The 27,308-nt window shown below is 33.9% G+C and overlaps 1 protein-coding gene and 1 long non-coding RNA gene across 3 annotated transcripts; one reads left to right on the top strand and one right to left on the bottom strand.

Moving 5' to 3' along the window:
- Positions 1–507: 507 nt before the first annotated feature.
- On the top strand, positions 508–10,724 carry LOC142974276 (uncharacterized). Its single transcript, XR_012959557.1, has 4 exons — positions 508–810; positions 1,016–1,131; positions 5,262–5,440; positions 10,330–10,724. It is a non-coding gene; the product is annotated as an uncharacterized LOC142974276 (long non-coding RNA).
- Pld (Phospholipase D) lies at positions 1,717–27,308 on the bottom strand. Of its 2 annotated transcripts, none has more exons than XM_076116499.1 (20): positions 27,086–27,308; positions 24,967–25,173; positions 21,375–21,531; positions 17,923–18,192; positions 17,167–17,287; positions 16,618–16,769; positions 16,026–16,157; positions 14,883–15,031; positions 14,205–14,440; positions 13,707–13,811; positions 13,383–13,522; positions 12,895–13,059; positions 12,036–12,550; positions 11,531–11,663; positions 11,190–11,298; positions 10,853–11,023; positions 10,312–10,478; positions 5,722–5,962; positions 5,217–5,432; positions 1,717–4,773 (listed from the first exon to the last, which is right to left on the bottom strand). In XM_076116499.1, the coding sequence occupies exons 1-20, from the start codon at positions 27,306–27,308 to the stop codon at positions 4,543–4,545; spliced, it is 3,840 nt and encodes a 1,279-aa protein (XP_075972614.1). In that variant the 3' UTR covers positions 1,717–4,542. The 2 variants fall into 2 exon arrangements, with proteins under 2 accessions (XP_075972614.1, XP_075972616.1); XM_076116501.1 differs by lacking the exon at positions 27,086–27,308 and adding an exon at positions 26,726–27,032.

Raw genomic sequence — 27,308 nt, 5'->3', positions numbered from 1 at the left:
ACTCAGGTATAGGTAAAATGTCAGCAGTGAATGTTTTTAAATTTAAATTAAGTGACATTACGAAGGTCCTAAAAAAATAACCGTTTTAAACATGTATTTATATATATTTTTTTGTCTTTAATCGAAATCATTACAAAAACTGTAAAATTAATTTGCGTGTAGGTATTTAAAAAAAAAAAAAAAATTACTTACTATAAAAAAGACTGTGAAAAAAATAAAATAAATTAACTGATATTTTAAAATTATTTTTAAATAAAGTGTATTGAAATAATCAAAATTAATAATTTGTGCGAGCCCATTAGCGACACTCGAGTCTCGAGTAAACCAATAAACAAAACCATCGACATTCGACCGTTAGATTTTTAAACACGACAATGACATTGTGGGTAGGCACCTACGTTAGCTGTTGCAATTAAAAAACTCGAAAAATAATATGTCTACCTACCTACATTATTACATTCTAATTCATTATTTCTATTGGTCAATATTACAAAGTTGTTTGTCAAACTAATATGACGCTAATAAAATACTACCTAGGTACTAATTTTACTATTTTCATTGTAATAATAGGTAGGTACCTACCTACTATTGAAAAATGTGACAGTGTTCGTGTAAATATTTTTGTGTCTGCACTTTGTGTTCAGAATAAAAATGTTTTTGTCATCTCATACCTATCACAAATTATTCTAACTAAGCGGTAATCCAACGCACCCCATCTATCACGGCGCGTGCCTCGATTCAGTATTCACCCGTTAATTTGAACTAAGTAGGAAGTTTTTTGTAACATTGCGACCACAAACAATAATAAATGTGAGTAAACTTTTATTTTTTCTACTAAATCTGTATACCTACCTATCATTAAATATATTTAAATACCTAGGGGATTATAAACGTAGGAAAAATACTAAAGTATTTCAATTTTTATTCATACTAAACGAATATGCACCTAGTTCCTAGTTTATTTCTTAATAGGTACCTACTTGATATCATCACAAGAATTAATAATGCATTCCAGACAGGGGGCAGTCTTATCCAAACGTAATGTATGAGGGCAGTGAGGGCTAATATGTATGAAACAATGAGAAAGAGCACAATAAACGGAAAATAGTCCAATACAGACACAAATAGCATGTAAGTATTTCAAATTGACAGAACAGAGAAAGCACGATCAATAAGAAAAAAAAATCAAGCAAACTTATAAAAGTTAGGTATTTTTATAAGTTTGGTTCTTACTTATAAAAGTTAGGTAGGTACTTTTCTTACCTAATAACCGATAGCGCAATTTGTTTCCCGGTCTGCTTGCCAGCCGCATTTAACTATGAGAGTTATTTAACAATTTACCATAGATATGGCGAAGTTAGTAAGAACTTCATCAAATATTTTCCCGCCACAATGTTTAAAACTACTAAACTGTCGGTAACGCCATCTAGTTTTTCTTTTAGAAGTTCTTGGAAGAGTCAACCACCTGTTGAGCTGAACAGATGCTCAGCCGGTACATTGTGTTGACACAAGTAATCAGTAGATGGCGTACAAGTTGTTTTGCTTTTGTTTATCATTATCGCTGTTATGAACAGACAACAGTAGTATTTTATTATGTGGTAGATATATAAATGATGTAAATATGTTTTAAAAATTGTAGTGCATTGCAAACTCCAGGAATAGGTACTTTTGCATTGAAATATGGTTGGAAAGGTTCAAATAAAAAAATAATAGATATTTTATATAAAAAATCTTTATTACGAGACAACACAACATAAATATTCATCACAAACCATTATTAAGTTGCTTAAAATAACATTACTAAATACAGTAAAAGTGTGACCAAACATTCGCAAACAAACAGGAAAATAATACGTATTTATGGCAACACTTTACGTCATATGTATACTGCTATTTTACATTTGGTAACACTTTTGACAGTAAAAATAAAACTGGAAATCATAAGAAATAAATTAATATGCACCATATATCGTTACGATTAATTAGGAAATATAATTGTATAATCTCAGACACATTTGAAATAATTTGCTATTTATAAATAGTATTGATTTAGTTATTAATAAATAATAAGACACAAATAAATCGGAATAAATTTAGATTATAGGGAAAACACTCTTGTTAGTCAACAACGAATCCGACAACACTAAAGAATAAAAGTTAAATTAGAAATATCAAAAAAGTAGAGAAATCTCTCAAAAATTGGTCATAAGAAGAAAATTTGTACTTTGTTATTTTTAAGGCATATGAATAATAGCCACATCTACCCGAAATTATTTTATTATTTATTAGCACTTAGTAGTAAGTGGGCGAACAATTAAGGGCCAGTTCCGCCACTCCCGGATAAGCAGTTAACCTTTCATGAGGAGAACTGACAGATATTTTGCCGTTACTTTATCCGAAACTTGTCAAACAGTCGTGAAAGTAGCCCTTATCATTACGGATCGCTTTATTTTTAACTTGTAAAATAACGGTGGTTATATGGAATGATTAGTCTATTGTATATTGGAATGAGATTAGGTACTGTACCGCGATTCTCTACCACTATCGACTACCGACGACCGGCAGGCTATCGAAAAAAAAATTATGACAATCGGTTCAGCGCCTCTAGCGGGCGTCGTAGAAACTATTTTGGCAGTACATTATAAATGTCATACTCTCGATATTCGATTGTTTCAATTGTAGAGAATCGTGGTACAAATTGTCATTTGGAAAATACAAATTGCAAGGACACTTACAATTAAGAGTTCCTTATGAACATCTATTATAGCTTTTGGGTAATTAACAAATATAAATAGAAGAAAACAAGATTATAATTGTAAATTAATCAGATAATACTGTACAAAATTGATTATGTTAAATGGATGTAAAGTAGAAAAAACAAAATTACCTACATTTGAAAAATATGTAGTTACGTTATTATTTTACCTATTAATGTATTTGTTTATCCATCTATGATTTGGCAGTATTTATATATTTAACACTGGAATGATATGCTATGTACAGACAGTAATATAGTATGTTTAGTTTCATTATTGCACCATAATTACATGTGTTGATTACTCATTTATAAACTTATACACTAAAAGAAATTAGAAGTAAGTAGAGCAAAAATACTTCTTATATTAGGATTTCATAATAAGTTTTTTTTTTGGATAATTATTCTGATATAATTTATTTTTCTAGATAGATATCGAAATTAATCGTAAAAAGAATCGTATTGTATAATTAGTTACTCTGGTATTTTTTTACACCGTTATCGAAATAAATCATAAATCAAATCAGAAATAGTTTGAACAACAAACAACGAAACAAATTATCATAACAAGAGAAGACATCTATTAATTTTTACTGAAGGCAATAAAAATAATAGTTTCTTTTAAAAGGCACATTACTTATTAAAAGTTTTGACAAGAAAACTTAGAAGAATATCTTTTGATATAAATAAATAGTTCTATATACATAACGGACGCTACAAGGTATACTACAGAAATACAATCAATACAAAAATATACGTACTCTGAAGACTCTTACGTCAGATCAACAATATTCACAACTATTATAATACTTTATACAACGATAAACATTAGATTATAATATTGAATTTGTAGTTTTGCGATAGAGACAAAATACTGAGAATTTTTCAACAAAAATTCTTGTATAGCTGCCCGAGCCACTTTTGGGCTTAAACTATTAACTATTGCTGTTTATGTGCACATATACGCTTGTGAAAAATTTGGTGCTTTATGTAGTTAAAGATACCTTAACTTTGCTAATCGCTGACAATTTTTGGTTTATAATATCTATCACAGGCCTTCAATTTAGGTCGTTCTAGACTAAGTTTAATATTGAATCCATCACAATATAGAACATTTTCATTAAAACATTTTAAAATACATCACGTTTTTAATTCTAGCATTTTGTCTCTTTCACTATTTCCTAAAGCCCCTTAGATAAGATTTAAAGTTGAAGGCACATTTATTATGCAATTACACAAATATTGAATAGGAAATATCGATAAATAGCACATTCAAACTTATTCCCAATCGGAATCAGATATAAAGCACCACAACTATTTGAAACTAAAGTATGGCTTCATTTGATTTTAAATGGCAATTCCCAACATGTACTTGAGAATAGGAATCTTTTGTTTATTTACAGTTTAATCATTTAAAAAGACAGTGTTCTTATATAGAAATAAAACTTTCTCATTAACAGGAAAAAATCCCATTAGCCAGAATTAAATACCACTAATGGGAAGTATTTCTTTCCTCTGGAATAATTTTACACTAACGGGAATGCGATTTCATCACAAGATATTGTGAAACAACTATGAGAAAACCGATACAGAAATAATTCACCTATAAATCATTCTCTCGATGATCTAATAACATCTTCTAAACGATTTTAAACTCCCATTAGCATAAAAAATCTGACTACAGATAAAAATTCTCCAAAAGCAACACAATTCCTATCAACGACAAAGCCTATCTCTTCAAAAAGAACACTACTGTGACCCGTAGAATATCGAAACACAATTTTAATTCACGTCCAAAGTGCAGTGGGCATCATACCTTCCATGGACGTAGTTCTAGGTGTCAGTACTTCATTACATAGGAACTCTAGAGGCATGTCGACTAGGTGGCCTTGTATCAAGTCTATCTTACGGTTGGCGAGAGCCGGGTCTGTGTGCCAGAGCGTCTCGTGGTTCTCTTCTTGGTATTTCTTTAGCTCGGCGAATGAGTGCACGCGGTCGGTCGGTATTGTGTGGAATACCTGTGAAAAAATCAATGACAGTGCCTGTAGTGGTGGTTAATGTTGAAGTGGTCCCATAAGCGTGTATTTTTATCACTTTGTAATATGTATATCTTTTGTTCCAAAGTGTTTGGTTGTCTTTTAGTTTAAGTTAACAATTTAATAAGTAACTACAACTTAGTAGTAATCTCTTAAAATTTAATAACTTTAAAGAGATTACTACTAAAGCATGCACTTAGTTTATTGGACTATGTTTATGTCCTTTTAAAGAAACCCTGTTTTAATTAACACCGTAGCAGCAAGTATAGCTTAAAATTTAACGCAATTTCATGAAAACTGTAAAGGTAAACTAGTCAACATTGTGGTCTTTAAAATTCCATTCAATAGCATTATTGACTCGAGCTAACAATAAAAATATACCTTACGACCAATTCTTAAAATTAAAATCCTATGTTAATACTTACATCTTCATACATATCAGTATTATTCTTGCTGGTGGCCTTCCACAGGTTCCTGTAGAAGTCGTCGCAGCAGCAGTCGTCCAGCGATATCCCGGCGCGGTCCAGGTCGTCGTCCATGAAGCCCAGGTGCTCACGGAACAGGCGCTTGCGCAGCGCACCCGCTACCTTACCGCAAGGAAACGCCTCACCGTTCATTGTGCCGTCCGTGAATTGTTCGTCCTGAAACAGTTAAGTTGTTTGTTTATGTAATTTAGAAAGAAAGGTAGAGGAAATGTCTAGATTTTAAAATGGAACTGCGAATGTGCCTGAGATGGTCGCTAGAAAAAATAAAACATGATTTCGAAACAGTTTTTAATCTAAATAAGACCACGTAAGCTCACAACAAACACAAATGATCAAATGATAAATGGTCCTAACGGCTTAGGCAACTTTGTAACTAAGGATTTTTATCATGTCAATAGAAAATCCATAAGCAAAACATTAGAAATGAAAAGCATATAAGACGTACCTGCAACAACACAGCAATCTCTGAATCCCTCTTGCCAATGAGTGACCGATCATTAATATTCGCACTGCCGCATATAATCGTCTTGTCATCCACTATGAGCAGTTTGGAGTGCACGTACACGAGCTCCGTGACGGGCTCACCGCCGAGTGTCGAGTGTGTGCGGAGGCCGTGGAACGTTATGTATTCAGACGGGTCAGGCACTCCGGCCTCGTATAGACGGGTGATTATGGCTTCGCGACTCCTGATAAGTGATAAAGGTGTTGTTTAAATAAGGTTTTGTTTATTATGCTGGGGCCACACTACCGGGAAATGCCATTAATTATCGCGTTAAAGGACGTTAACCGTAGATGTAGCCACGACTTAACGCAATAATTTGACAACGGCATTTACATTGTCGTTTGACATTAGGCGATAACTCAAGTGGCGGTACATCAAAGAGAATAACGCGAGAATTAATGCGATAAAGCGGTCACACTACGCCAGTCAGTGTGCGTCGGGAGCTCGACGGGATCGCACGTGTTTTGTGTTTGCAATACATCTATACTAATATTATAAAGCTGAAGAGTTTGGTTGTTTGTTTGTTTGTTTGAACGCGCTAATCTCAGGAACTACTGGTCCGATTTGAAAAATTCTTTCAGACTTAGATAGCCCATTTATCGAAGAAGGTTATAGGCTATATATCATCACGCTACGACCAATAGGAGCAGAGTACGAGTGAAAAATGTTACAAAAACGGGGAAAATTTTCACCATTCTCTCTTATGTGACGCAAGCAAAGTTGCGCGGGTCAGCTAGTATGCTATATATATAAAATACAGAGCTCGGTCAACGTCCATCTTTGCAGTCCGTTAAGTAAATTTTACGCCGTTTTATCGCCAAACGTCAAATCACGTTGGCCGTATTAAGTGTAGCCACCTACTTTAGCGCGTTAAAAATTGTCGCGATAATGGAGAATGTTACCTAATTTAGATTTTTAGCACTTCATATTCTCGTTTAAAAATAAAAAATACTGGTGAAAGAATTACTTCGATACGTCAATTAGTTTTCGATTTATAAGTAAAACAAGTTGTAACCGCACGACGCTAGCTCTCGGTGACGGTGTGTGCTCAGTCTGGCTCACACAGTCCGCTTGAGGTCGCGCGCTCGGTGCTTTGAAATTATTCCTAAATACTTTTAAAAATGTCCAATTCAAATACTAGGAAATCATATGTTGTGCCTAAATGTAATTTAATATTATGTAGGTAAGTACATAAGTAATAATAAATAACTTCATCTTATAATGAAACAATTTCTAACCGGATTGATCGCGAGTTTATTGATTTTACTGTGGCAGGAAAAATGTAAAATCAATAAGTACGCGATTATTTCTGTTAAAAATTGTTTCATTATTAGGTATATGCAGTGATCGTAAATATCTAACATGTTACTTAATGTATAATATACTAGAAGCCGCCCGCGACTTCGTCCACAAGGAAACCCTTCCCGCGTAAATCCCGATCCTTCGGGAACTCCGGAATAAAAAGTAGTCTATGTGTTATTCTGGGTCTTCAGCTACCTATATATCAAATGTCATCGTAATCGGTTCAGTCAAATTTGCGTGAAAGAGTAACAAACATCCATACATACTTACTTACATACGTATGTACCTTAGGGTGGTCCAAAAAAATTTTTTTTTAGTTATCACTTTCGCCACGGGCTTAATTTGTTACACGTATTTGAAATAATAACGTTGCAAAATTTGAACAAGGTAGCTTTAGTGGAAGTGGGTGCTCAAAGCAGTTATACTTTAGATTTTTTTGTGAAAAGTGCAAATTTTTCTTTCACTGTTATAGGTCTTTTTTGGGTATTAAACTAAGCTAATTCATTATATATATGACTGTTTAAGTGTTTAAAACTAAAAAATATATTTAAAAAAAGTGTTTTGTTACATAAAATAGGGGCAAAATATGTTCAATAACTCGACAAAACCACGATATTTTTCTTTTGGGTTGTTGAGATGTGGAACCCTTATCAAGGCTCAATCAACATCTTACTCTTCGGCAAGTTTTGCTTCTTTATCACCACTTAATTATTGAACATATAAATTTGATAAATTCTGCGCGCGGTCTTATTGAAAATGTGGTGGAAATATGGAAAAAATCGGGAATTTCGACGAGACAATTAGACCATTGCATAGAGAAATTTATTAAAAATCTTCATAATTATAGTCATAATCACTGTGCTTTGGTCAGTCAAGCTCTCCTCAAATACCACTATTCAAGAGATTCAGTGATACATGGGAGACTTTTTCGAAAAAGCAGTATGATAGTCTGATTGATAATTCGGATACGGAAAATTTCGCCCTGAACACACTTGAGACTCTTACCATCGTAAAAGCTGGGGAAAAACAAGTTAGCGATTACTACAAGGAGTTAATTGAACTCACTATGATCGTTTGAACAAACCACCTTCTAAATTCATTGGCTGGCCCCAGGTCCAATACACCACGCTCGATGGATGTCTAAATTGAGTTATGCTATGAAGATTTTTCTTTTCAGGCATTATTTACGCAGACAGTTATTGTACAAATAATACCTTAAAAGAATAATCTAACTAATTAAAAGTTAAGAACAGCTAATAGCTCGATTAATTAGTTTTGGTGCTCATAAATACACCAAGACTTGTATTGAAACGCCTTTAAAAACAGATGCACCAAGAAATGACTTGTTACTTTAAAAGAAGTTATAATTGTACGATGCCATTGATTTTGAAATAAGTAAAGCTGCAAGGAAGGTCTTAAAGTGTCACCTGTGGTATTTGCCTGACGAACTTATTATCTTTGCTCTGTTTCCGACAAGCTTTTTTGTGGCGAGAAAATGGCCACAGTTCATCAAATGAATGCTGATCGTAGTTCTCGTCCAGAACGAGGTGACAGTCGTTAACTGTCATTTGATACACATTATATACTTTTGCGTCGGAAAGTTCGCTAAAAACAGATTTTCTACTAGATTTAAGGACTTTTTCTTGCAATTACCATCTGAGGTTTGGAATCAAAATGCTGATTATCTTTAAAGCAAAAGTTGCATAATTGCTTGTTATTAAAGAGGCTGCGGAAGGGGGTGTGAAACTATTTGAAGACTACAATAGCTTGCTCACTAAGGACGAGGAAGAAAAACAATATATTATTACATTTAGTTGAAAAAAAACATGCAACTTGTGTCTACTGAAACTTCTAAAAAGGAGTTAACTAACTCAGTTTTAGATTGATCATAAAAATTTTTACAATAACATAAATTAGTTTTTGCTTTGATCATTCATTTTATGTGCCTTTTAACTACTTATTACAATAGAAAGTCTTACTTTGATGTACCTGTATTGAAATTTTTGCACATACCCTTTTTGAATATTTTACTAAAATTTTAATATTTTCATCGCCGTTGAGCATCCACTATTACATAAGATAGAAAGCTGATTTTTTTAATATATAATAAGTATAATTGGTGTAACAAAATGGGAGGGTGGCGAAACTTCTATTTGAAAAAAAAAAATTCCCCTATATCGGTGGACCACCCTAATGTACCTACATACTTACTTGCGTATATACATACATACGTACATACATACATACATTTACAAACATACGTACATACATACATACGTACAAACATACATACACACATACGTACATACATACGTACATACCTGCGTACATACAATGACATACATACATAATATGTACATTTTCACAAACTTTCACATTTATAATATTAAGTAGGATTTCGGAGGCAACAAAAGCTCTATTTGTCTCACAAATAATTCGCAACCATTATTCCATTTATTATAGGTAGATTATCCGATTGCCTTTTTCAAATCCTTTATCCATTTTATTAATCGAATAGTATTTACTATTATTATAAGTTATTTTATACATAAGCGGACGAAAACACAACAAAATACTACGCAAGCTATTACACCTACAACAACGATTGGCGACTTAATACTAAGCGGGACGCGACCCGCGCGGCGCGGTAATGTAGTATGACGTCACAGCCGATCACGCGGCTGTTAGCGGGACTCGATATTTTTCGAAACTTTGAATGCTTATAAAATCAAAACTATTTGGTATTTTTGACTGAAACAAAAAGTAGTTTATATGTATACATGCAGGCTATACTGTGTCAAAATTTAAAGCGATTTGGCATACCTAGTAACATTCTCCATTACCGCGATAATGGGCATTGGACGTTGGCCGCTAATGTGGCCCCAGCATTAGGGTGTGCTTAATACAAGTAGATTTGTAAGGTACAAGACTAATAATATAAGACTGAAATAATTGACTAACTGTTTATAATATTATCTTATTTTGTCTGAAATTATGTATAGACTTTTAGTATTGCCTTTAGATCAGGCAATTTTTTTATTTGTATTTAGCGGAATCAAAATGGAATACGTCACTCTACCTTGAAGTCGTCTCAACGGGGTAAACTACACGCGTGCACGCAAAATTAAGTACATTTGAGTTGAGTTTAATTGAGCAGTAAACAAATAAAAGTTCCTTAACTGTCTTAAATAACTTGTTACAATACAAAGAATAATAAGCAGTAGCACTAACCGCGAGATGCTCTGATAGTTCCAGTGCGTGACGGCGTGCAGCGAGGTGCCGGACGGCGCGCCCACCTCGCCCTCGAAGCCCGGCAGCAGCGGCATCACCACGAACACGCGGAACCTGCTGCCCGACGAGTGCGCGCGCATTATGCGGTTGAACAGCACCTCGCCTATCTGGAACGTAAATAATACAAACATATAACATAGAAACATTATGAGCAACATGTAATTCAGACAATATCTACAATGAAATGCTAATTCAATGGCGGGCTACACGTTTTCACAAGCAAATAAAGTCACGTGCATATTATAAATAATCATCATTTTGTTCTAACAATTAAGAAACACACTTAGTAGTAGTAGGCTTCAAACCGTCCTTGGCTTATGTGGACTCAAGGCCTAATCTCTCTCTCTCTCTTTTATTCTGGGAGGAGATCATGACTCTGCAGTAGGACAGCAATGGGTTTAAAACGATTAAACGGTTTCGTTTTTTCTATATTTTTATTATTTTTCAAGAAATACTGAAAGCCAGTAGTTCTATCACTTACTTGATTCCTAACAGTATTACTAGTCCTAGATAATGTAATAAAGAACTGGTTCTCAATGTACACGTAGTGCTGTGCTCTCGTGATTGTATCTACATACGCCTCATGGATGCTCTGTTCAACTGTGTCTGGGTCTAGGAAGCCACATGACCAGCTTGATACACTGCGTAAGACCTGTGAAGAAAAAGTATTAGGATTAATGAAAAAGGTCTACTAATAGTTCATCTATTCGATTTTCGTGTAAGTGAAATAGGTAAATTTTGCATTGTTTGGAGGTGGTAATAGGTTCGCTTCCTACGCATGGAATCAACACTGTACTGAAGACTTTAAAGATAGTTACCTGACAAGACACGTTGGTAATATCACATTCGAGTAGTTTGTCCAGATCGGCCAGGGGTTTGATGTCTGCGTATGACTTTGGCAGCAAATATGGATAATTAATATTTTGCCTGAAACATAATACAATAAATACATAAAATAATTACTTGACAACTTGAAGACTACTTATTTGTCGAGTTTGTGAGAAATAAAATAATTACAGTTTCAAAAAGGGGTTTCATTCTAGTTAAGATTTTAAATGTGTCTTAAAAATTGCGAGAAATAATAATTCTGCGCTGAGACACGTTTATTTAAAAACTTAGTTGTAATTAATTTTTAAGTATCGATTTCTCATGTTTGTACCTAGCTTTTTCCAACTTGATAGCGTTCCATCGTTGTATGAAGTGCCTGGCGACGTCTCTGGCAGCTGCTCCCTGCACCACTACACCGACGTCATGCCACGGCATACGAGGTGTTGTGTTCCTGTCGACTAAGTCTGGAATAACATACAAGAAGATATTTAGTAAACGTATACTTTTCAATGTGGAATCATAAGAGATGGCAGTTCGGTTCACTATGACATGAGTACGTTGTATAAATTTCATTAACATATAGGTACGTTTTGATCCCAGATTCTCCGTAGTTGCACAATTTTTCTATACAAATATATTCGTATATTAAAAAGAAATAATATAATTAAAATCTAAGTTAATCATAAGGATAGTACGAGCAGACAATTATTGTCGTTTCGCATGACTACTTTGTGGATCAATTGAATTCTGTCTAAACATAACTACCTACTTCACTTCTTTACTTCTTCATTTAAAGCTTTTTACAGAAAGAAAATATATAAAAGCAAAACACTCACCTACAAAAGGCAGATCTAAAAAACTAAAATCCTTAACAATAAAATTGGTATAATCCTTCCCGATCCACAGTTTCGAATTCCCTTCCACACCCAACTCATGTTCCGTCGACTCTGTCATCACTCTACCTTCAACCACTTGCGCTAAAGGCGTAGGCTGACTGACTTTAGTACCATTCTCTGACAATACATCAGTACGTAAAATCTCATCAGTAGACAAAGCGTATTTTATAGCTTTTTTCCTTTCAGAATCGTCTAGTTTCTTCTCAATTCGCTCTTCTTCATAAGGAGGATACAATATACTGATAATATCTTTCCCTCTGTCAGTTATTTTGTTGAGTACGTTTCGTTTCTGTACCTCTGGAGTGTCGAATTTGGATAAGTCTTCTGCTTGCATGTTTGGATTTATGAGAAGGTTGTCTCCTGGTTCTAATACTGGTATGTTCGGGGGCGCTTCTGTTGGTGTCTCTACTGGTACTTGCGGTACCTCTTTTTGAGTTTCTTCTTGTAATGTTGCACTGTAAATATAAATTTCGGTATATGAGAAAGGGACCTTTAAGATTCGTGCTCGTCCAAAGTGCATGACATGCAGTGCATGCATTTATTATATAATATTGCCTGAACAAATATATTATTTGTAATTTTAACAAATATTTCAGACCAGCTTCGTGGTGAGCATCTTCACCTGTCTTGAATAAAGGTGGGAAGGAGATTACTGATCAAGTTAAACTTTTTCAATGGTTTTGCTTATTATAGTTTATGACATCACACAAGTCAACAGCAATGTCTTCGATCGGCTTAAATAATGACGGCACTTGAGGTACTACACATCGCGTTATATGTAACATTGAGAAATACTTACTCGTTAAGCCCAATAACTAAATCCTTTGAGCTCTTAGCGAGTTCGAGTGCGGCTTCTAGACCATTAGTATGTGGCACGAAGAGTCCACCGCCGGGCGACGATGACGTCTTCTTCTTAGTCCTTATTGATGTTTTTGCGTGAGATATATTGCCTAAGTCTGTTAGCCTGTAAAAAAAGAATGAAGTTTTTTGTAAAATATACTAAAACATCTAAATATCTTTTTAAGCTTTAGTAGACGTCTATTATGCTAAAGTAAAAGTTTTTCAGATAGAATTAAATGTTACTAGTTAAAATTTATGGCGTGGCCAACTCACGCTTGACCAATTACTCAAATAGTATTGTCAAATAAGCAAAATGATTTTAATAACAACATAACTTGTGTGCACTTACTGTATATGAACATTCTGGTATGATTAAAAATAACGCCATAACAATGAAGTGAATAAGCACCCTTTTTTGCCCTTAATAAAGGTAACAAAGTAACTCACCTATGTTTATAATCGTCCCACCGTCCATAGCATAGATCTATACCACCAAGGAAGGCGACAGTCTGGTCGATACACACAATCTTCTCGTGATGCGCCCAGAACAATACGCCCGCTTTAGCGTGGTCCGGGTGACGGAACACCTGATACAAGTAAATTGAATACACGATATTATTATAAAGAGTTTGACTGTAGTAGTATTTGAAGGCATTCGTTAAATTTTTTGGACATTCATACACATTATTGCAGTGGGCCCTTCATTTGTTAAATAAAGTAGGTTATAAAGGCTATTTAATATGTTTTATTTGCTGGTTAGGTGTTTCTTACCTTGATGTTTTCAGTAGCTAATTTACTCTTGCTGTAAAAGCTGTTGATACCTAGCGCCATTTCCACTTCTTTGTACAGCATTATGAATATTTTCACACCTTGTGCCTGAAATATGTAAATTAAGCATTTAATAAATTGAAAACCATTATATGGTACTGTTGAACTGTTTATCATGGGTTCGAATCCAGCTTTTATCTAGATGGATTTTCATTGATTAGAGTTTACACAAAAGTGAAGGTTTTACATTTAGAATTTTTCAATGTTATTTATGTAGATGCAAATATTTGGACGTCACGATGTTTGGATGGATTGTTACTCAATTGTGGCAATCAAAACTAGTTAACTAATTTTAATGGAAGTTATAAAGATGGATAACGACCTGGACTCTGCACATAGGTTATCTTCTACCTTAGGAATGTAATTCACGCAGACAAAATCGCGAGCAAAAGTTAGGTCTATAAAAAATTAACATTAATTAAGTAAAAATTGAATACTAACCGCTTTCCTCTTCAACAACATATCCAGCCGCCAATAATTCCCATTCAGCGCTGGTCTCTTCATATAAATCTCTGGACTGAGCCACCAGTCTGCTATGAATATTTCTTCTTTAGCCAGCTCCATGGCGTCGGCGACCGCTGAGAGGTACGCGGAGCCGTCGACGAGAGTCCCTACTGGTGTGGCGGGGCGGGAGGGAGCGAATGAGTGGTGGAGGTTTACCCCTGTGAAGTCTCGCGCTGAAAGTAGCAATAGACAGCTTAAGAAAGTGAACGCCACATTGTTAAACTTTAGTAGTGTTGTTGACAATATTACTGCTTAGATGGTAGTTTAACAATAATTAATTAATGTTATAGTATTGATAGAACGATGTGATTACTACAATACTGTCGACTACATTTTTATTTACAGTTTTAGTTTAGTTTATTTACAGTATCGATTGTACAGTAGCGCGATTCTGAACAGTCGGTACTGTCGATTATCGAAAGTTTGACATTTAGAATGTACCGCCAAAAATAGTTCCTACGACGCCCGTCAGTGGCGCTGATCAGATTTTCATACAAAATTTATCGATGACAAGCCGGTTGTCGGTAGTCGATAGTAGTAGAGAATCGAGCTACAGTTCATACGAGATAATCAAATCTTTGTCGAATATTAGTTCCCTAGGTCAAATATACTTACCAGTATCATTGGCAACAGTTTTAAGATGATGCATCCACTCCTTGCTCTTCCGTTTGGTCCAGCACTTGATCACCATCTGTCGGCTCAGGTTCAGTATCTGTAGTCCATGGTTCATTCCCGTTGAGTACATACCGCTTGATACTTCGAATCTATAACATTATACGTAGTAAAAGCTTTAATATTTATTGATTTTTATAGTACATATTTGTTACTATGTATTGTAGAACTGTATGTTAAAAACGCTAGTTTTTTTATATTCTATTTTAATATGTGCCTTACTGAGTTGGTATGACTATGCAGTTCAAAATGCTATACAATGGTTTCGCTGAAAATCGCTTTTGCTTCATAAAATTTAAATAAAGCTTAGTTGAGCAAGATTTCCAAAACTATTGTATCATATTATACTTATGATTCTCGAATAATTTTACTAGATGTAAATATACAATGAATGAATATGTAAAATGAATGTGGACATAATATTTTAATAGTTTTACGTTACCACAAGTTATAACTGTAAGTAATGGTAATGTGATATTAATATCAAGCTTTAAAAACTCAAACACCATTAAATACTTAAATATTATAAACTCTAGGACATAATTATTACATATTTAGCACAATTCCATTGACTATGTACTTACTTAATTTGTATTGGCTGCATAAAATAAAAATAAAGCATTAATAAAGAGCAGAATAATAAATATCTAATAGAATAGTCTAATCCCGATACATTGAAAACATTATACCAATACTAGCTTTCCCCCTGCGGCTTCGCCCGTGTGGAATATGACTCCCTTTGTAAACATTTTTAAATGGTTTCAACCGTCGAATTCAACATATTCGTGTGTACAAACGTGGAAAAAATCACAACACCCGAAATCACTACACTGAGAAATACAAAGTGCGCCGTGCTAAGTACAAACATGTATACGATATGCGTATACCTAGTGGGTATACATGATGCCTACAAACAAGTGAGGCTTGAACCTTCAGGAACACACACATAACGAAGAAAAAACAGTCCGTTATCCATCCAAAACCACCAATGCATTTGATTGGCCAATTGGGCAATACAAACTGCCCTTCAAAAGTTTCAAAGTATTTGTTTTTGAGTTAAAGCTATTCAGTACAAAAGTGCCTTACCCTTGATCAAACAACATGATGGCTTTAATAACGCCATCTCTTGGTCGCACGTAGCCGAAGAATGTGTCCTTCACGAAGAACCACCGCTCCTGCCATTTAGCACACACTAGACCCGTGCAGAAGTAATTACACCTGGAATTACATACGAGAATGATCTTTAATGCGTTAATAAATGTTATAATTATATCGATATTCGACTATTATATATTATCATATGATACTATCGTTATCACTGCTGTTTTAAGCATGTGTTAGAGTTTGGTGTGTAGATAGATTTACGTTTGAAAATTACTTAGCGCAAAATAAATTGTTTTATTGGCAAGAATTCGTGAACGTTTTACTTTTAAGCGTATTTAGCGCAGATACACTATTTTTGAGGAATACTAAGGCGTGCACTGTACGTAGTAATGTTACCAATAATCCTTTAAAATATCGAAACAGGAAAGGACAAATTTTAATATAATCAGCTTAAGCAACTGATCCACGCGCGCTCACTACAATATTATAAATCGAGATGTGATTTTAATCCACGATCTATTTAGTCCTAGAATTTTATAAATCAAAGTTGGCACAGTTGTGTTGTTATTCTAACCTCACACAGACCATGTTGCCGAGCAGGCCGAAGCAGTTGCACCCCGCCTGGCCGGGCTGCGTGGAGCCCGTGCGTTTCTGTATCATGCCCTCCTTGCCCTTACTGCCTAGCTCTTCTATGAACGATAGCGTTGATACTTCTAGGAATTTTACCTGAAATACACGAATTAGTGATTTATTCCAAAAATAATGCAAGGATTAAAGTTTGCATAGAATTGAGCCTTGCTTCGCCTTTTAATAGAATAATGTATTGCATTTTAGCTTACGCGTGATCTTACAATACGCGTACGTCCATTTAATTATTGGTATGACCATTGGCTACGTTTAATAAGGTTAATTAGCAGGCCAAGGTAATGAAATTTTCTTTAGAATTAATCTTCAATACGAATGATTCTTCTTTTAATAATTTGTCGATTATGACAATATGCGTTCATCAGAATCGTTAGTTGTTATAGACACGTTGTTGGTTATATTTTACACCCCATAAAAAATAATATTAGATATGCTATATAATTATTTTTTAAAGAAATGCAGTATCATAATAACTTACCGTTTCGTGGTGATTTCTGTATATGGTAATATTAAGTAGATTGTATAGATATTCTTCTAATTGCTTCATTCGTAATTGGATACCTTCGTACGTTATCATTACTTCAGGTTTCTTTGGGAACCTGGGAATGAGAAAATCATAATCAGAACTTATCTTAAAGCGTAACATAAATATACAGGGTGTAAGGGACACTTCCAGAAACTGGCAATACTGGTAAAGACTTTGAAAACAACGATTTCTAACAACGCCTTACCTTTTTCTTAGAGAAAAATAAATATTTACACTTATAGTACCTTTTGTTAGATTTTTTTTAAGTAGGCAAAGCCTAAAGGCTTATACATGAAACTATTTTTAATAATATTAATATTTCGCATTTTGAACGATTGTTATACCTGTATGTGCCAAATATTCTAAATGTTGAAGATGTGACCACGCATTATTACAAGTCATACTTCTATTGTACTACGAAAAACTTGCATCGATAAAGTATGTAATAAGTAAGGCCATCCAAATATTTGGCTACTACTTTACTATTGCATCAAAGATTAATCACGTTATTACCTAATGTTCTCGATAGCAGCTTGTTATTTGATAACGTGAACAGTGAATAAAAATCTTGCCTGAATAACAAATGTAGAAGAAATTATCGTGATGTTGAAATTACAATATATTAAATTCTTATTACAAAATTTTCGAATTAAAGGCCATTTTGAACTTGAATACCATATGTATTTAATTCGGTGTTTCCATATTTACCTAGGCAAAGCGCCTTTCCTCTTCCTCGGCCGTCCATCCCTCCTCTTAGAATTACTCCTCGGCATCGCTTGAAGCGCCATCTTCTCCGCTCTTTCCTCAGTATTGACCGTATTCTTGAAGCTCGCTCGCCTCGTCTTGTGAGTTTTAGTAGGGAACGGTATGTCTAACGATGCTCGATACAAAGTAAGTTGTTGGTGTAGGTAGAGAATGTGTTTGTAACGCTTCTTGATTGTCCATGTGAAGTCGCCGTGTTGGAGGGATATTGTGTATCTGGAAATAGAAAATAACTTGAGTAAAAGCTATGACTTAAAGCTAGGATAGTTAATAGACCTCTATTATATGAGCGGATAACATTCAGAGAGTGCTGTTGAAGAAGCTAGAATGGAGAATTTCCGAAATGTTAAGTGTTGGAAGATTTCAATTGGCTAAGCAGAGAATACTAAGCTGAATGCTTCTCCAGGGTTGGGTACATGAAAGAGCTCACTAAAGAATTAATTTTAGTAAAATCTTATTAAAATTCTTAAAATCTTATTAAAAAATGTGTTATCGATCTGTCCGTTTGTCTGAGCTGTAGCAGATTCTTTATACTAAAATAGGTACATTTTTTTTTAATAGGTACTGTAGGTTTACTCTTAAACTACGTATTTAGATATGTTAATACAACGTCATTTACAAGAGCAATTAATTTCTCAATTTGTTTCCTGTCTATGAATTGTACTTCAGTCATATCTATCTATTGTTCAAACATGAGAAGATAAGCCAACGTCTTTATGGTATAATACAATTACGCCATGAACATATAGCTCTATAATCGATAAAATACCACGACAGATGTTCTTGCATATCCATAGATAATTGATAAATTAAAATACGATAACATATTTTACTCAGATAAAAATGTTCCTCTTTCCTGCTATTATCGTTATAAAAACTATTAATTAATATCCTAAGCCAATTATTTTGACAGCTCTCCTTATTATAATGATGAAATTATCGTATGCGTAAACGATTGTATCTAATGAAACTGATTAATTGATAATTTGCATACGGAATTTCCCTACATTATTTTAATAATTGTTATCTTTAAAAAGACGACCCCCGCACTAAGTAATGCTCTTGTGTCACGGGTTCTTTACAAACATACAAACAACGAACACAAAGTACAACTAGACCCGAAACAACTTTAGTGCCGTGTGGAAATCGAACTCACGATATCCCGAAGCACTGGTAGTGGCGTGGTGACCACCTTAACCACTGCGCCACGGAGGCCGTCAAATATAACAAGCTTACATCTCAATATGGCACCAAGATTACCTCACACTCATTCATACAAGTTATTAGGTATAGTAGTAGTAATATAACTGTGTAATAAAGTTGTATGAATGACTGACAAGACATTACCCTTTTAATTGGGCTTGTAGAGTGAATAAGACTGCGGTCGGAACGTCAATTGGATAATCAATTCGTGAACGCATAGCTACATGTATGTTTCACATTGATAAATTAAGGTAGGTAGTTCGTTTGTCGTAGATTACGTGTGCGTGCACGTAAGAACTAGTGTACGTGCGCACGTCAATTACAAACTCAAATGTTAATAACGGGGAATTACTTAAACACTATTTAAGTGTTTGTCATTTTCAAAAACAGTAAATATTACTTTATCGTCTTCGTATCGAGTACGTCTGTACACAGTACAAATGTACGTCATAGCCGATGATTCGGCGACATTGTTACGAAATGTTACAGTGATTGAATTATTGAAGTCGATTGATGCCTATTAAAGGAGCTATTGAACACACATCTATGCTCAATATTCTCACTAGTATGTTTCTTTGTACAACAATTTTGGGTATAATCTATTTGCTCTATCGGAGGCTAAAAGGCTCGAACTGAGGCTAGATCGCCAAGCTGCTATCAAATGACAGACATTGGGTCATTGTGGATTAAAGAAGAAAATCTCTTACGGCCAGTTTCTTCAGTTAAGTAACAGCCGTATAGGAGTAAAGTAAAATGACAGTCAAATTAGTTTCTTTACGAATTTAATGACAGTTTTATGAACAAATAGATTTATCCTACATATTATATGTTAAATTAAAGTCAATGGCTTCATTGGTTACTTTGGACATGTATGAAGAAACTGGCAGTGAAAGGGGGGCTAAAAAAACTATTATTAGACCTTTAAACTATATCAGTCACGTCTGCGGGTAAAAGATAAGGACCTACACAGAGTTATAAGACGATAAAAATATCGTTAATCTTAATTAGGTATGCGACATAGATATTGTATGCTCGTACGCAATTTGGGTACGTACAAATGATCGACACAAAGTGATTCATAATGAAAAGGGATTAAAACGTAGAACAAAACGAATTACCGCGTTGCATCAGTTTTTATGCTATGAGTAATTACTACAGGGATTTTCTTTTGTTTTTTGTTTTATCCTTGAGGAAAGTTTTTGTGTAGGTTTATTTATTTATATTATTATATATTCATTATTATTATTTAGTTATTATGTGAAACATAACTTTTGAGGCCATGTATGTAACTTGATAATTTTTAACTTAATCCGTGGCGCAATTCTCTTCTCCCGGCTAGCTATTGCGATTTTTTTAACGAATATTTGAACAGCGCCTCGAGTGGGTGCCATAGGAACTATTTCTGCAGCACGTTTTAAATGTCAAACTCTCGATACTCGATAGTACCGACTGTAGTGAATCGCACTAGCCACTACTACTATGTAGCATTATTTTTAATTTGGCGTGGTATGGTAATTTTTGTGTAATCTGTGAACGTAAAGCAATGAAAAGTATTTTAGTTTTAATCACGTTAATTGTTTCCTATTTGAAATATCATCGTAATATCTGCGTATCATGGTATTTTATATTTACCTGTTTATCAGGTAAACCATTTTACTATAGTATTATCTTTTCCTGCATGACGAACATTATCACATACCTATTTAATTAGATCTATCTGTCGCATAAACACATCTGGTATTTTTATCTGCGATCTAAAAGGAAATCAGTACAAAATACCCGCATTGTATATAAAGCAATAATCATTGTTTAATTGCAGGAAAAGTCAAATAGTTACTATTCTATTAAAAAAAAAAAAAAAAATTTTTCATTGTTTAGCTAACAATGCCTGTCAAAACTAAACTAATATGTTGTTAAATTTCACTTTAAAATGTTTAGTTAGTGAACTTTACTTGTACTATTAACTTTTCTAAGCAAGGAATTCTCTTCAGCAACTAAAAATACCTCATTCCTCTGAAAGCATTAATCGTTTAAACGCCGACAAAACATTTAACTATTAATTTCTGAAATATCAACCTTGTGTTTTTACACATAAGGTTGCTTTTACATTGAATGAAAACAACTGGCAGCGGCTAGTACTAGCCATTGAACAATTTAGTTCTAAATGCGGATGTCCAATGAAAGAATATACTCACAAATTAGGATTAAGTAGATGTGTTGTAACACTGCGCTCATTTTCTTCGAATCTGACCTTTATTTCAACGCCAGGAATGAACACTTTCCTATGGACGGAGTTGAACTTGATCGGAGGGTTGTGGACGGATCTGAATGGCACTGCCTTGTCGTCTAGTACTGAAAGAAGAAAACGATTTTATTAAGCTGTGTATGGTCGTAGTTAGACCTCTTAGGTCATTAAACAATGGATTCTTATGATTAGGATGAGTTAGTGATCTAGTCAGCCAGTATTTATGCTGTTTATGCTTAACTGGCGGTTTTTACAACTTAGTAATTACTGTCTCTGATGAGTAGATGACTGGCTTGCATTTTTTATAAATTACATAAAAGTTTCATGTTTTTCACATTACATTTATTCAGTTCCTAAATGTCTAGCTACTTTAATATAATTTAAACACACTCCTATAGATTTCATGTTGATGACATCCAAAATTCTCATCTATTTTCGATCGACATACTTTGAATCAATTAAAGTTTTATTTTGTCACGAATGCCTACTGCCCAGCAATTGGTTAGTTACCTACGTACCTATTACGTGGGACAAATACATAATAAACATAATTAACAAATTGTGTTTGCAGACGTGCACATGTTTTGTTCTGCTAAGCCATTGATATAAATACAAGTGTGATGTATTATTAGAATCTATTGCACGCAAGTTGAACAATACACTCATAGCGTTATCAATTTCATCGCACTGATAACGATTAAGTTCTAAGTGATAATTCTTTATTTTGTTTCAATACGTATTAAATAAATAATTGTGGACGATTAGATCATGTCTAGAAGGAGTCTTTTCGATACAAAGGATCAATCGACCTTTGATTAATGCAGTATTCTCTGAAATCTATCATATTACAGTAATTGAAATTCAGGTCTTAAAACAACACTACCTACTACTATCGACTGTCGACTAACGCCTCTAGCGGGCGACGTAGAAACAATTTTTGCAATACATTTCGACTGTCTAACTCTCGATACTCCAAAGTTCCGACTGAAGAGAATCGCGCCTCTGGGCTCCTTGTAATTGTCTTATAACTTGTATCCTGAATAGTTAAAAGTATACTAATACTTTGAGTACCTAAATTTGGAGAGTTTTGACTAGCGATCCATTTTGAAATCCAAAATCATTTCGATACCCCGATACCTCCAACGTAGCCTCGTAGCCTCGTAGGACATCATTTTGATGTGTTAATGTTTTTCACGATAAGCAGTCGTCATCAAAGAAATATACCGTCATCTGCACTATCAACATGTTTTTGTAATTATTCACTTTTTATACTAGTTATTATCGCTGTATATCGGATAGCGTAGAGTGGTATAAATATGGATTATGCGGTAACAAATCCTTAAGATTATGAGGAAAACAAAGACAGCATTTTTATTTTATTTTTAGTTCTTGATTATGATTTCTTTATGCCATAATGTTCTAAGCGGTTAGTGTAAGTATTTGTGAGGTAAGCAACCTTTTCCCAACAAATGGTTAAACCCTGGTTTATTCATTGGTGGGTTCATAGTAAAATACGTAGGTTATAATAGTTAGGCAAATACGCCTCAACCTACTAAAGTATAATGTATGGATGTATGTTTGTTAACTTTGTTACTTAATCTTCCACGCAAAAATGAAAGGAATTTTCATGGTAAATAAATAATGCAGAGTACAAAAAGCCTTTAAACTACCTCAAAGTACGATGTAATTAAGTATTCCTGAATATTTTGTAATGTATTCTAACTTTAGCGGTACAAGGAAATGACCGGCATTCGCGTCGCAATACATGCAATAATGTGCAATACGGTTTACAAAACCAATTGCAATGGGCATTTGTCATCGATTAATAGAATACCCAAGTAAATCTATGCTTAAAGCACTTTTGAAATCATTAGTGACGAAGATTGCTTGAAACCTAGTTTTTTAAAGCCTTACCTACACACAGAGGAGAAACAATAAATTAGAAAAACGACTATTAAATTTGTATATTTCAAATGCATACATTGAGACTATTATAAATGCAAAAGTAACTCTGATTGCCGGACGCTTACGCTTTTAAAAGTAAACTGATGTTGGTTTTTACAAATAATTATGAAATTGTTTAACTATCTATCAGCTATACCTCTCTTCCAACTATATTAGAGTGGACTTCTAATCTCATGGGTTGCAGCTATCAGACGTCCCAAACACATATAAAATTGTTTAACAATTATGAAAAATGAGCTTGGTATTTTTTCTTTCTTAGTTGGCTGCAGGTTTTTGCTAGCGCCAAATAAACTAAATCTAATATTAGGTCATTTCTATTAACAGTTATCACAAACAAATCTATCATTTTGACAAAAATGCTCTACATTAGTCTACATTCCTTTGTTATACAATTGATGTATTGCATGTTATCAACTGTTATCAGAGAATATGTTGGGCCTTAATACAGATTTGTGCACAATGCTCATCATTCAAGTGTAATCTCAAATAGATAATAAAGATCATCTTTGTTTACCAAAATATTGAACTCAGCTCATTTTTCTGCAGAAAAGCCTATTATGTAATGCAATTTTTTTGGGACTAGATACAATATATTATGCATGTACGTATGTATAGCATTTATTGTAGACTAGCTGACTCGCGCAACTTCGCTTGCATCACATAAGAGAGAATGGTTCATAATTTTCCCCGTTTTTGTGACATTTCTCGTTGCTACTCTACTTCTATTGGTCGTAACGTGATGATATATAGCCTATAGCCTTCCTCAATAAATGGGCTATCCAACAGTAAAAGAATTCTTCAATTCACACCAGTAGTTCCTGAGATAAGCGCGTTCAAACAAACAAACAAACAAACAAACTTTTCAGCTTTATAATATGAGAATAGATTTTGCTGTCCTTAAAGACATTAGGTTTGAAATTAGGAGAAAATAGTCGTGCGTAATTTTACAATTGCTGCTAAGGATGAATAAATACTTAAAGGGAATTAACCAATAAAATCCTGTTTGTGAATAAGTATCTAGTATTGATGTATGGGTTTTACATAAAATCTGCGTCAGTAGAACGTCATGAGTTTCAGCCATCAACATTTTAGAAGGTTGAAAATATTTTATATAATACAGGTTCTTCTAAGAAACATGTTTTATTGGCAGAGTATGTAGTATGTATAAAAAAACAAGTAGGTAGGTAGCTGATACTAAGTGTAATCTCTTAGAATGCAAACACCATAGCAGAAAATTATTCTTAGGTATGTATGTATATCTATTTTTAGTATGTGTGTTTGTTATGTGGTTAGTGAGCAAATGGAAATAAATAGTATTTACTACAAAGTCCAATCCTTTGTTTATATTGAAATACCACTGAAGATAATAAGTACTATAATATGATGATATGATAAGTCTATGATAAGTCTATGATCAGTCTATCCCATTTAAATATGTTTTTTAAACATATTAGACAAGTTTATACTCACTTTTGTGTACAGTGTATTAAATAGTCAAAGATCAAATCTATATACCAACAAGGTCAAACACAAAAACAAACATTGTAATACAAAGAAGGTATAATATATGTACTCACCACCATGTTCATTGTATTTATTATCCACTTTGTCAGTGTCTATCATAGACAGTGACTCCGGAACAGCTAGACTCTCATCAAACTCCGAGTCAAGCGTCGGACTCAGGGAGTCCAGCTGCTGAAAGAATCCCGGTAGACAGTCCCCGGGTGTAGTGGCTGGTGTAGGAGTCTCCATCCCGTAGTTTGTGTACCCGTATAGTTGCTCATCTGGTTAGATTAGAGTGAGAAAGTTTTAGCTAGGAGTCCCGGTTATCATTAGAGGACCAGACTGCAGAATCAGAATTAGGTAATATTCAGAAGTAGGTAATTTCCAAACAAAGGGCCAGGTTACAGATCTTAGACAATAATGCAATTGAAAAATTACCAATAAAAAAGGCATATGTCTATTAATAATACACTTATATACTAGGCCTAAGATTGCCACCTGTTATACTATAACCGTAACAATAATATTATCTTAAAACATAAAGTATATTTTATCTATTTCCAGACTAGAACTGCAGAGTACCGGTGAGGTAACTAAAAATAGCTTTTTAATTCTGAAAGATAAACTATGTATTGCTTCTGCTTATTTAACCAAAATTACCAATTTCTTACAACATTGTTATGTTAAAATCTATATGATGGATACAGTACTTGAGAATTAATGATTTAGGTATTTAAAAATTTTCCATTCTTTCTCAGTACATATAAAACCACAGGCAAGGTTGAGTGATTAGTATGGAACTTAATAATTATGATGTCACTAAAACTATTGAAATGTCAAGTTGGCATGACAATGTTTTTTAAAGAATTGCTTTGTTGTAAGTATACCTATAATATATGCTATAAATGATATACTTGTAATTGATTTAGGTACATAGCCATTTATCCAATTTTTATCATTACTTTCTGTGAAGCAGTCTACGTTTATCTGTTTCTAATACAAGTCTTGACAATGAGAAGTATGAAAAAGATTGTTAATACTGTGAAATTCATAAATCCTTAAAATTCGGGCATTTGTTTGTAAAATAACAACTGGGTAAGTATGTTAATTTTGTGTAAGTAATACATTCTTGGAAGAATGTACTGGATCTCTAATTTGTTATGCATAATGTAAGCCAAAGCCATGCACAATGTAGTGTTAATCTAATTAATCTGCACGGATTGCGGTAATTCATTAAACTAACCTCCATGAAGATAAGGATACCCATACCAGAAGGTAAATGGGTTTTGTAATAACGTCAAAATTACTTAATAATGTTACTTAATCACATAACAGCTGTATTAAAATAATTCTCCCTATAAATACATTTATTGACTTGTTTCCTACTGCTGCTAACTTTTTTTTTAATTGACAAAAACTATTGTATTTGAACAAAAACAAGTAAAATGCCAAGGTAACAAAAACTTCTTTAAAAACTAAGTTTTGAATACAATAGGCACACAAATAGATTATTACATTTGTTTATAATAAATGATTTAAGATGAGAACCTTATTGCTATTGTATTATGACTACAAAGTATTGAAGTGAAATATGCTTAGATTATTTTTATTTATTCTGCTCATACCTCTGGTGAGAAATAATTCAAATTATATTATATTAATTGTATTATAGGAAAATATAAAGATATACAATACCAAACAGCAATTAAAATACCCGATATCAGATAAAACATAACAATTGAAACCACTTTTATCACTCACTTGGTAATGACACTGGCCACACATAAAATTAAGTAATAAATCAAATTTCAAATAAGAACACAATCACTATACCTCGTTTGATTAAGTTATGGAAGCTTAATGTCAACTCTTTACGTTCCATACGTTTGTTGGTTATATTATTTTCGTTATATTCACTGTTAATCACACGGTACCCATTTGAGTGCTGGTAACTAATGTGTTGTCCATTACACGGTACGAAAACGACACTTGTGTACATAATCTATGTCGATAAGATAATAAAATATCACGGTTATAGTAGTACTGTTTTGACGGTTGCGAAAAGAGGTTGCATTATGAAAATGCACTGTTTTCATGGCAAGAGCGGTTCCGACGACAGAGAGCCGTCGTTCACGCCCGAGCGAGCAAGGCCTTTAGACTTTTTACGGGCGGATTAGCGAAACCATTACTTACTAAAATTGTTTCGTTTTAGGAAATGATCTTGGTAAAATTCATGGCGGTGCGTCGACGAGCGTAACAAAGGCTTGTAAAGCCCGGATGGACTAATGTTTGACTCATGCAAGTGGTAATTATGTTTGTTCAAGGATTCTCTGAGGCTGGGAAGACGAGTGACGTAATAGGCATCGATGTTTTGGTGTGAAATAGTGGTTGTAAACATTTTATTACTTTTGTACAT

Source organism: Anticarsia gemmatalis, chromosome 7 (genome assembly GCF_050436995.1).
Source record: "Anticarsia gemmatalis isolate Benzon Research Colony breed Stoneville strain chromosome 7, ilAntGemm2 primary, whole genome shotgun sequence".
Taxonomy (NCBI): Eukaryota; Metazoa; Arthropoda; class Insecta; order Lepidoptera; family Erebidae; genus Anticarsia; species Anticarsia gemmatalis.
This window is presented reverse-complemented; position numbering and strand designations above follow the sequence as displayed.

Bases quoted from the DNA above. Each gene is read 5' to 3' on its own strand.
- Pld (XM_076116499.1), bottom strand. From the start codon at position 27,308: ATGTACAAAAGTAATAAAATGTTTACAACCACTATTTCACACCAAAAC. The intron at 16,158-16,617 runs GTTAGAATAACA...ATGTAATTCCAG, and splicing joins GGCAACATGGTCTGTGTGAG to GTGTAATTACTTCTGCACGG. The intron at 5,433-5,721 runs GTACGTCTTATA...TAACTGTTTCAG, and splicing joins AGATTGCTGTGTTGTTGCAG to GACGAACAATTCACGGACGG.